The sequence below is a fragment of the Pogoniulus pusillus genome, chromosome Z, assembly GCF_015220805.1.
Source record: "Pogoniulus pusillus isolate bPogPus1 chromosome Z, bPogPus1.pri, whole genome shotgun sequence".
NCBI lineage: Eukaryota > Metazoa > Chordata > Aves > Piciformes > Lybiidae > Pogoniulus > Pogoniulus pusillus.
Window position 1 is genome coordinate 31,478,186 of NC_087309.1, and position 12,100 is coordinate 31,490,285.

The window sequence follows — 12,100 nt, forward strand, 5'->3', positions numbered from 1 at the left end:
ATTTCTCTGCGTGACCTGACTAAGTAGTTTTGCTTGTTCTGCAGTGTTCCTCACCTTCTATGTTACAATAGCAGGTGGTGCCAGTCTGTCCAAACCTGCACTGTTAGAATGCACGCTTTGAAAGAGACCTCTAGAGGTCATTTAGTCCAACGCCCCTGCAATCAGCAAGTGTATCTTCAACTAGATCAGGTTACTCAGAGCTCCATCAAGGCTTACCTCGAATGCTGCCAGAGAAGGAGCTTCTACCACCTCCCTGAGCAACCTGTTTAAGTGTTCCACCACCCACATAGTAAAGAACTTCTTACAATGTCCAACCTAAATCCAGCCTTCTCTAGTTTAAAACCACTGCCCCTTGACCTGGTGATACATGTCCTTTGTAAACAGTCCCTCCACACCTTTCCTTTAATCCTCTTTCAGGTATTGAAAGGTGGCTGTAAGGTCTCCTCAGAGCCTTCTTCGGGCTGAACAATTCCAACTCCCTCAGTCCTGTCTTCACAGGACAGGTGCTCCAGCCATCTGATAATTTTTGTGGCTCTGGACCCACTCCTCAGGTCCATTTCCTTCTTGTGCTGAGGGCCCCACAGTTGGACACAGTACTGCAGCTGAGTTCTCACCAGAGCAGAGCAGAGTGGCAGAATCACCTCTCTGGATCTGCTGGCTACACTTGATTTTGATGCAGTCCAGGATGTGATTAGCCTTCTGGGCTGCAAGTGCACATTTTTGGCTCATGTCCAGCTATTTGTCCACTGCTGCTTTTCCATCCTGTCCCTCTGACATATCAACCACACCACTCTGTGTGGTGTCATCAAAAAACCTCCTTAAGAGTGCACTCCATCTTGATAGCTCTATCACTGATGAAGATACTAAACACCACTGAGACCAAAATGGACTCCTGAGGGACATCACTTGTCACCTGTCTCCATGTGGATGTCAAGCCATTGGCAACTACCCTCTGGGTGTGACCATTCATCCAACTCCTTATCCACTGAACCATTCGCCCATCAAATCCGTGTCTCTCCAACATGTTAGTATGTTGTGGAAGACCGTGTTGAAGGCCTTGCAGAAGTCCAGATAGATGACATTCACTTCCCTTCCCCTGTCCACTGATGTAGTCACTTCATTGTAGAAAGCCACTAGGTTGTTCAGGCAGGACTTGCCCTCAGTAAAGCCATGCTGCCTGTCTCGGATCATCTTGCTGTCCTCTAAGTGCTTTATCGGAGCTCCTAGGAGGATCTGTTCTATGATCTTCCTAGGCACAGAAGTGAGACTGTCAGGCCTGTAGTTTCTGGGGTTGTATTTTCAACTTTTTTTAAAATGGATGCAATGTTTCCTTTCTTCCAGTCTCCAGGGACTTCACCTGACTGCCAGGACTTTTCGAGTATCATGGGAGAGTGGCTTGGCAGCTAGAGTAGCCAATTCCCGCAAGGCTCTGGGATGCTTCTCCTCAGGTCTCCTAGACTGTGGTATGTTCAGGTTCCTCAAGTGATTGTGAACCTTATCTTCACTTAAATTTTGCCCACATGCTGTCCATCTTATATAGTCCTTCAGCTTGGGAGGTGTGAGGAGAGAGGTTGATACTGAAGACTGAGGCAGAAAGTTGTTGAGAGCCTCAGCTTTCTCCTGGTCTGTTGTTACCAGCTCACCATTCTTGCTTCTCCTAGAGGGCATATGTTTTCTTTAACTTTCTGTTTCTGATTGACACACCTGTAGAAGTCCTTCTTGTTTTAACTCACATTCCTTGCTGAGTTAAGATCCAGCTGTGCCCTGGCCTTCCTAACTTCATCCTTTCACAACCGAGCAGCATCCCTATGCTCTTTTCAAGATACCTGTCCCTGCTTCGACTGCCAGTGCAGTCTCTTCTTGCCTTTTAGTCTGACTAGCAAGTCCTGACTCAGCCCTGCTGTTCTCTTCCCTCTTTCCCTGATTTTTTCTGATTTCTAACACTTGGGGACCAAGAGCTCTTGTGCTCCATGGGAAGTGTCCTTAAAAATCTGCCAGCTCTGTTCTGCTCCCTTGTCCCTGACTGCTGTTTCCCAGAAGGTCCTACTGACTAACTCCTTGAAGAGTGGAAGCCTGTTTTCCTAAAATCCCGGGTCCTGACAATGCTCCTTGTCTGATTTGTACTTCTTAAGACTGGGAACTAACTCCACCAGTTCATGATTGTTGCAGCCCATGCTGCCTCCAGTCTTGACACCCTTGGTGAGCTCACTTGCACCAGTGATCACCAGATCCAGTATCACATGTCCTCAAGTGGGGCTGTCTGTTTCCTGTCTTTAGAAGTTGTCATTGAGGCACTCATCAGTCCCCTGGACCACCTATACCTTGTTTTGTTCCTTTTCCAGCAAGATGTGGGAGTAGTTGAAATCTCCCAAGAGGATGACAGCCTGTGAGCATGATGCCTCCTGTAGCTGGAGTAAGTGGACTTCATCAGTAGGGTCCCTTTGATCAGGTGTCCAGTAGAAGACATCAATGAGAAGTTCTTGCTTTGGTCTCTAATCCTTACTCATAAACTTTTGTTTGTGGCTGTATTTTAGGGACATCCCATCCAACTCCATCTTTTTCATAACATAGAGGGAAACATGTGCTCCCCTCCTTCCTCTCCTGTCCCTTCTGACAGGATTCTAGTCACTGAGTTCATCCCACCAAGTTTTGTTGATGGCCACTATGTTGTAGCTTTCCAGCAGCACAGTAGCTTCCAACTCATGCTTGTTACCCATGCAGAATCATAAAATATTAGGGACTGGAAGGGACCTTGAAAGATCCCTTAGTGCAACCCCACTGCCACAGCAGGATTACCTATACCAGATCACACAGGACTGAATCTGGGAAGGTCATGAATATCTCCAGAGCAGGAGACTTCACAGTCCCTGTGGGCAGCCTGTTCCAGTGTTCTGTCACTCTCACAGTGACAGAATTTTTCCTCATGTTTTCACAGAACTTCCTATGCCTCAGTTTCCACTCATTGCCCCTTGTCCTGTCATTGGACATCACCAAGAAGAGCCTGACTCAATCCTCTTGACTCTCACCCTTTACATATTTATAAACACTAATGAGGCCACCCTTCAGTCTCCTCCAAGCTAAAGAGCTCCCTCAGTCTCCCCTCATAAGATAGATGTTTCATTCCCTTAATCATTTTTGTGGTTCTGCACTGGACTCTTCCAAGCTGTTTCCTCTATTTCTTGAACCAAAGGGCCCAGAACTGGACACAATATTCCAGATGCAGCCTCACCAAGGCAGAGTAGAAGGGGGAGAAGAACTTCTCTCAACCTGCTAACCACAGCCCTCCTAATACACCCCAGAATAGCACTGGCCTTCTTGGCCACAAGAGCACACTGCTGACCCTTGGTCAACCTTTTATCCACTAGGACACTCAGGTCCTTTTCCCCTTTGCTGCCTTCCAACAGGTCAGTCCCCAACCTATACTGCTAACAAGAGCAAGACTCTGCTCTTGCCCTTGTTAGATTTCATGAAATTTCTCCCTGCCCAACCCTCCAGCCTGTCCAAGGCTTGCTGAATGGCAGCAGAACCCTCCAATGTGGCAGCCACTCCACCTAGTTTGGTGTCATCAGCAAACTTGCTGTTCAGTGCACTCTATTCCCTCATCCAGGTCGTTGGTGAATATATTGATTGGCACCTGGGTCCTCCTTCTTACCCTATTTGCATATTGAAGTGGTCTTTGCCCTCTTCCAGTCCCCAGGCACCTCTCCTGTCCACCATGACTTAATGAAGATGGTGAAGAGTGGTCTGACAATGACCTCTGGCAGCTCCCTTAGCACCTGCAAGTGCATGCCATCAGGACACATGGATTTATGGATGTTCAGATTTCTTTACTGTTCCCTAAGCAGTCCTCATCAAACAAGGAAAACTCCTTCTTCGTCATGTTTTCCTCTGGGGCCTCAGGGGTCTGGGGCTCCTGAAGACAGCCTCCAGCACTGTAGCTAGAGACAAAGAAGGCATTTAGTAACTCTGCCTTCTTTGTGTCCTCCATCACCAAGGCACCCACCTCATTCAGCAGAGGGCCTGCCTTGCCTCTAGTGTTAGTTTTCCCTGCAGTGTATTTGAAGAAGCCCTTTCTGTTGTCCTTGATCTCCCTTGCAAGGTTGAATTCGAAGGAGGCCTTCGCTTTCCTTGTTGCCTTCCTGTATCCTCTAACAATAGTTTTATACTCCTTCCAAGTGGCCAGCCCCTCCTTCCATGATCTGCAGACCCTTCTTCCACTTGAGTTTGCTCAGCAGTTCCCTACTTAACCATGCAGGTCTCCTGGCTCCCTTTCTCAATTTCCTACTGATCTTGAGTTTGGAATAAGTGGTCCTTGAATATTAATCAACTTTTATGGGCTCCTTTGCCTTCTAGTACCCTGTCCCATGAGATTTCCCCTAGCAATGGCTTGAAAAGGCCAAAGTTTGCCCTGCAGAAGTTCAAGATTGTGATCCTGCTTCATATTCTGTTCCTGCCACACAAGATCCTGAACTCCACCATCTCATGACTGCTACAGCCAAGGCTGCTCTCAACCTTCGCTGCTTCAACCAGACCCTCCTCGTTAATATCGAATCCAGTAGCACTTCTCTCCTAGTTGGCTCACCCACCACTTGCCTCAAGAAATTATCATCAGTGCACTGGAGGAACCTCCTGGACTCTGACTGGCTGAGTAGCCCTTCCAGCAAATATCTGGGCAGTTAAAATCACCCATGAGAACCAGGGTGTGTGATTGCAAGACTGCTGTCAGCTGCCTGTAGAAGGCCTCATTGACTTCCTTGTCCTGTTCAGGTGGTCTGTAATAACCACCCATGACTCTGTTGCCCATGCTAGCCTGTCCCTTAATTCTCACCCTCTGGCTACCAACTCACCCCTCATCCGCCCCTGGACAGAGCTCAAGACATTCTAGTTGCTCCTTCACACAAAGAGCATCTCCACCTTGCTTTGTTAACCTGTCTTTCCTAAAAAGGACATAGCCATCCATGACCACATTCCAGTCATGTGAGCTGTCCCACCATGTCTCTCTAATTGCCACCAGACCATAACCCTGTGACCACACATGGATTTCTGACTCCTCCTATTTATTCACTGTGCTGCATGCATTGGTGTACAGGCATTTCAGGGAGTGAGCTGAGCATGATGATTGTACTCTGGCAAGGTGGGATACCCTGTGAAACTTTGACTGTGCTGGTGTGTCCCCAGCATGCTGCAGGGCCCCTCAGCTCTCTAACCCTGGTGTGTTGTCCCTCAGCTTACCACATGAAGGCTTGATGATATCATTATCCCTCTTTCTCTTTCCATCTACTTGATCATTCCCAGGTTCTACTATGAGTCCTAGCTCATTGATGACCTTTGCATCTTCCCCATTGTATGGGTCATTGTCCCCTATCTCCTCTGAGACAGCTGTGGAGCTGGCACACTGCCCCACAAACATCCCAGGCTTGTTTCTAGCAAGTCTGGCTTTTCCTCTTTCACCCTTTGAATCTAGTGTAAAGCTGATTAATGAGCCCAGCCAACTCCTGTGATAAAAACCTTCTCCTCCTTTGAGGGAGGTGCACCCCATCTGCCGCCAGCAGACCTGGCATCATGTAAATCCTGTAGGAGCATGTCATCTGAGCTGTTGGCCATGTCACCTTCTTGGAGAAATACCCATAAATTCCCCTAAGGTGTTCCACTGATGGCTTCTGCTACCTCAGGAGCCACTTGCCCATCAGCCTAACATTTTAACTGTGCTGCAGCGTCTCTGGCATGCGTCAGGACAGCAGGTTGAAGGCCCTTCAGTACCACCTCATCCCTCTCAACCCTGAGTTCTTAGTTTGTCACAGACAACCCTGATATTGTTATCCAACTCCTGCTTCACCTGTAGACTAAGGCCTTATTGATCAGCCCCACAATCTTCTGAGCAAAGACCTTCTTAGGGAAAGGTGTCTTCCAAATGGACTCTTAAAAAACTTTTCTAGAGAAATCAAATCCTGCCTTTCTCCCATCAGTATCTGAGTCTGGTTTTCATTGACTTGGACTCTTGCAGTCCCTTTCAGGAAGAAGGCTTTCAGAAGAGTTGCTGGGGAGATTTTCCTGTCATCTTCCATGTGGTTAGCATCTCAGGAGTTTGTGGCACTGATGACATCCAGATTTCACTCTTCTCAGCTAGCAATAGTGCTCAAATATCACAGGTCAGTTCTTCCTGGAGCAGGGCAAAAGTTGCATTGACTCCTTACATTTACTGCTTCCTAAATTGAATGAAATAACTTATTTTCTGGAATTGAGCTTCAGACTTTTTTTTTTTTTTTGGTGAGACAAAAGTTTGATATGTAAAGCAGTGGAAGGTAAAGTTTGAAATTTTAATTGCAACAGAACTAAAACATTTTGAGAGACATCTACACCTTTTGGTAGTCTCTGGGGATAGATTTACAGGGAAGATTGTGTTCTGTGCTAGGACAAAAACTTCAGCAGAAAATAATAATTAAGTGTGATGACTGTCATCTGGAAAGATGTTTGGGAACATTCTAGGATACAGAAAGATATTTTTAGGCTCCATATGTATGTAAGAAATATTTTTCACTACCTCATATTTCCTTTGTGCTGTATATTCCTTAATTCAGACTGACTGAAAACCTCATCTGTATCACAACCTCAAAGCAGTGGTCTTCAGTATCTCAAAGTCTGAGAGAGCTAGGTGTCATTTCTGAAAATTAGTGTGTTACATGCCATACCTTTTAGAAATTGGAGCCCTTTTTTCTTTCTCTGGCTGTGAGATTACCACATAGGTAGTTGAAGAAACGCATGAACCCCTGCTGATATCTGATGTCAGCAATTAGCCCTTTTAGAGACAGATGGTATAGGCAATTAGCCTTCCCCTTCAATACTAGTATCAGCCAGATGGGCTGGGCTAGGTCCAGTAAGCTTTCTTTAATCAGCAGAGCATTTTTCCCTTTTCTTTGTCTTTAAGATGTCAAGGAACTTTGGTCTTTTCCTGAACTGTCATCATCTGAAGTCATGTTTTCAAAAACCTCCTGTACTTACAGTGCCATAGCATCAACATTATGAAAGGTGGACACTGGACTCATTCAGGAGCCACTCTGCCTCTTACAGAAATAATGGCTTGGTTTATTTTTCCTATAGAGGTAGAGGAAGAATCATGTATGTTGGCTAAGGACTGAAAAGAAAGAGCAGAATTAGCAGGAGTCAAAAAGGACTAGAGCCCAACTCCTCTGGAAAAGAGAGAAGGAATGAGATTTTCAAGTTAACCTGCTCAGAACATGACTAGCTCTCTGACGTAGAGATAGACCCATGCCAGTAAAATCCCCACTGGTCAGTGGTTAGAGAGAGCAAGCTTGTAAGGTAACATAACCCTGCCAGCCCTGAAGGCATGACTTTCTGTGTTCATTACCATACTCAGTCTGCCTGACTGGGCACTTTCCAGAATGTAGGCTTACTGCTTGAACTCACTAGCATGTAACCAGTATGTCCTTTCTCAGAAATGTGGCTTTTAAGACCATGACCTACCTGTTTGAATTGGTTTTATTTGTGGCTTTGAGCGTAAATAGAAGCAAATAACTTGTATATTCAGTTATTATTCGAGCTGTAGGAGTATTGTGGGTTTTTTTTCTTTTGTGGCAATGGTTTCTTAAGAGTGTTTTGTTGGACAGTATGCCAGAATGAAGTCTTAAAACAATTTGTACACCATTTCACCAAAAGTGTCAAATCACCTTTACTTTGAAATCTAAGAATCATAGAATCATAGAATCATAGAATCAACCAGGTTGGAAGAGACCTCCAAGATCATCCAGTCCAACCTATCACCCAGCCCTAACCAATCAACTAGAAATTGTTAAAAGCCCTGAATAAAGATCAAGAAAGCAGAATACAGCAACTTGGGAAGCCTCAATTTTTTCTTTTAAAATGTATGTGAAATTTGTGAGCCTGAGGAATGCCTGCCTTCTGCAGAAGTTAAGGTGCCAAGTCAGCTGGGAGCTGCAACTCCTCTGTGGTCTTAATAGTGCACCTTGCTGCTGTGAGGGGGCACTCAACCATCTGCTTTTTAACCATTTCTTGTTTGCAGTGACTCACGTTGGTTAACTCCGAGTGGACCATTGAGAAGCTTTTCTCAGGAAAACTTTTAATAGTCCAGATAGTTTAAATAATAAAAACCTGAGTTTGTGATAGAAAGGCTGTCGTTATTCTGACCTGCCTGGATTTGAGCCTGTGGTTAAGTAATGGTAGAGACAGAACCCCTTAGTTAAGAGTTCTTGATTCCTATCCTTTATCTCCTTTTCTCTCAACTAAAATATTGGCTGGTTACTGTCTGGGTTCTTCTGTACTTTCTTATTGGGTAGATGTCAAGTTCATTGTTTCACTGTCTGCATTTTGCATAGGTTGGTTTAATACTGATGAGCTGTGTCACATGCCATTATGGCATCGTGGGCATGGAGCTTCAGACGAAGGTACAGTAAATCTGACATGACCCACGAGCAGCTATTGCTATGTGGCATACATTTCCTGTCACTCTCTGTAATTATTTAATGAACTAAATGGCACAAAATGTAGGTATAACCACAGACTTTTACTTCTGTCTGTACACCTGCTCCCAGCTAGATGGGACAAGCTGCAGGCACCACAGCAGCTATGTCGTTGTGGGTGAATGGTGAGTAAACATATGATTGGGTGAGCATGAAGCCTCTACTTTCCTTTCCTACCACTTCTCTTGGCTCAATGATGTTGTTGCCTTCATTTTCTGGTGGAACTTTTGAGTTCAGCTCCATTACAGGAAATACAGAAAAGAAACAGAGAGGCTGCTTGGCTCAGCAGGTGCCACAGTGGCCCCTTGTTGCTAGCAGCAACAATTACAGACTCCTTCGTCAGCCCAGCTGGATATTTGAGGTCTCAGTGGGTTGCAAGAATGTGTAACAGGGCTGCTAAATATGTGAATGCTGGCAGCCTTGGATAAAGGGGTCTAAAAGTGCCCAGAGAATACAGATGCATGTCTTGTGTAAATCTGGGAGCTTGCAAATGAAATGGATTCACTTGACCAGATTCACACAAACCAAGGAGTTTGAAAATATTAAAAAAACTTCAGCCACATTTTACCTGAAATGAGTTTGATCATCCACACTAACCTAACACTGAAACAGGAGCAAAAGTAAAACTGCAGAAACTCCAAAATCTTCTTCTTCCTCAGAAGCTTTCTAACACAAAGTCCTTCTGTCAGACATTTTAAGTTCTTGGCTGAGCATCTGGTATTTGGTTTGGTTTTTAAGTTGAGAGAGAAAAAGCCAAACTTTCAGGACTTCATCTCACCAAAGAGGATAGGGAAATCACCCATCCAGCCCATCTCCTTTGGCAAGGGTCTTGCAGTTCCCAGCTATGTAGCTGAACTTCAGTATTGATCATTTACTTTGTCCAGCTGCATCTGGCCTCTCTTGTAGAAAACTAAGCCAGTCAGTAAAGTAAGAATTTACAGGGGCATGGTATTTAGGAGCACATATGTAAGCTTACTAAGTTTAAAAAGCACACTTAATTCAAAGTCATTTAAAGCTTAGTGAAACATGTTAAAATTGTGCAGAAATTGTAGGGAAATTTATACCAAGCATATTTCAGTGTGTAAGTGGGTGCTGGTGGATGAGAAGCTGGACATGAGCAGACAGTGTGTGCTTGCAGCGCAGAAGGCACATCACATCCTGGGCTGCATCAAAAGATGCGTGGCCAGAAGATCCAGAGTGCATAATCAGAATGCCCAGATGAATTTTGTTCCTATGTGAAACATTGCAGTTACTCTGTGTTAACTATTGAAATATTTTACTGTCTGTGATCTCACTCTGATGCGAAGTGCAATTTTCAATATGGATGCATCTGTATTTTCCACTGAATTTAAAATGATTCTGTACTGAAATAAAATGGAAGATACACTGCTCCTGGTATGTAAAGAAATAAAACCATGAGGTAAAGACAAAACTCATTTTAACTGTAATTTGATTAATGCTTCACTAATATTTGATTTCTTCTATAAGTGAGATTAACTGTTAGAGTAATGCATTCCATGTGTACAGTCAGAACTTGCTCAAGAGTTACTGTGAAAAAATCACAATGCAAAGTGTGCAGGACAAGTTCTGGAGCGGCAGATTGAATTTTGCATTAGTGAATGTGTGATGTGTCACCTGAGCAGAGAAAAGGGGGAGAGTCACCTCTTATGATCTACTGGCCATGCTCCTCTTGATGCAGCCCAGGATACAATTTGCCTTCTGGGCTGCACAAGCAAACTGCCAGCTCATGTTGTTCTTCTCTTCCATCAACATCCCCAAGTATTTTTCTTGAGGGCTACTCTCAACCCACTCCTCACCCAGCCTGCACTTGTGCTTGGGATTGAACCTTGTGCTTGGACTTGTTGACCTTCATGCAGTTGTCACTGGCCCACTTCTGAAGCCTGTCAAGATCCTTGTGGATGCTATCCCTTCCCTCAAGTGAGTCCACCACTCCACACAGCTTGGTGTCAGCAGCGTAATTGCTGAGGCACTCAGCATCCATGTCGCTGACAAAGATGTTAAACAGCACTGTGGCAGGGAGATTGGAGTAGATGATCTCTGAGGTCTCTCCCAGCCTAAGCCATTCTATGATGACAGTTCTGTGATCTTGGATGTTCTCTGGTTTCTCTTTGAAACCCGAATAGAAACAAAATTCCAAGTATGCATAGCATCTTGTATTACACACACAAAGACAATCTGAACGTAAGTACCTCCTTCTAAAGTTAATTTATGCTCTGGCAACAAATTTCTTAGGAATTGTTAGACCATCTCTGGCAGAGCTCTGGTATCTGCCATCGTAAGACAGAAGGCAAGACAGTCTAACAAGTCTCATGTTTCTGAGGATGGCAGTTTAGCTAGTGAATATGCTCTTACCCTCTCAGGTACTATACTTGCCACATGCTTCTGCTGTATAGTGCATATGTAAATTAAAAACTTGGATTTTTTTAATAAAAACGTGCAGAAAACAAGGAAAAAACCAGAGGCTGTAGGCAGGCAGCTGGTTTAACTTATATCTAAACATGGCATTCAAATGTTAATTGGGTGAATAAATCTTGTTCATTTTACAGACATGAAAATGTCAGTAGAATAAAACTGTTTATCACAGAGTAATGGTTTCTGACACCTCATAAATGCCAAGAAGAGGCTGCTTACTGAGAGTATATCAAAATACTCTATTGTTGTTTGCCAAACCCAAATACTTAGGAAAAATCGACAGGCTTGTTTCCCAAGTGTACAACACTAATATCTGGGCATAATTCTAATATCACAACTGAAAAACCTGATGCAACAATGCAACATAAATGCATCTGAGAAAGAAAATAGGGGCATTTAAGTTTCCTGAATGCAGCAAGTATTTATCTGCACCATTTTGTTCCTTAGATTTTTCTCCCCTCTGTTGCTATTATTTGCATGTATTTACACGAGATAACTGCTCCTGGTTGTTTTGTTTTAAATTTGCCTCACCTGATGGCTGTTTACAAAATTAGTTTAACTTCACACCTTACAACCAGAACAGTATGTTTGGGTGACAGAGAAGAATGCTGAGCTGGGAATTTAGGGTGATTTTATATACACCTTCAGTCAGGATTTCAGTAATGTTGCTTTGGAGTCATGTTTTGCTGTTATTTTTTCCATCAGCATTTTCAGATTTAGTTTTGCCATTCTGTATTAAATATACAACATGCTTAAGAACTTTGACTGTGGGTGATTGTTTCCCTCCCTTCCCCCTCCCCTCCAGATGGAAGACCTTTAACTCTGGATGAAATATGGAAGAGTGTTCATGCATGCTACCAGGCTCGTCTGCTGGAGGGGCCATGGGACACTATTACACAGCAGGTGAGAAACCACTGGTCCAGTACAAAATTGATGAATGCAATATATGCCTGAATCTTCAATGGCCTTATTCCTCTCCAGGACACAAGTGAAATATACGAAAGTCTTGACTGAGGTGGTGCTGAGCCAGTTACCTAGGATAGTTTGAGTCTCAGATTTGGAAGGATGTATTGGTGTTCACTATAAAAGGCTTGGTGTGATAGTATCTCTCATTTAAAATACTTTTCCAAAGCCAGTCCTGAAAACTTCAGGCAATTCCAAATCCAAATCCG

At 44.1% G+C, this 12,100-nt stretch overlaps 1 protein-coding gene across 3 annotated transcripts in view; it reads left to right on the forward strand.

The window, feature by feature from the left end:
* ATG10 (autophagy related 10) overlaps positions 1-12,100 on the forward strand; it is a 125,539-nt gene that overhangs the window by 76,264 nt on the left and 37,175 nt on the right. For all 3 annotated transcript variants that reach the window (XR_010309112.1, XM_064176683.1, XM_064176684.1), the window contains exon 5: positions 11,734-11,831. Coding sequence is in view for 2 of the 3 variants with exons in the window: in XM_064176683.1 (XP_064032753.1) it covers positions 11,734-11,831 (98 nt within the window). In the remaining variant the exon portion in view is untranslated. The remainder of the gene's footprint in view (positions 1-11,733; positions 11,832-12,100) is intronic.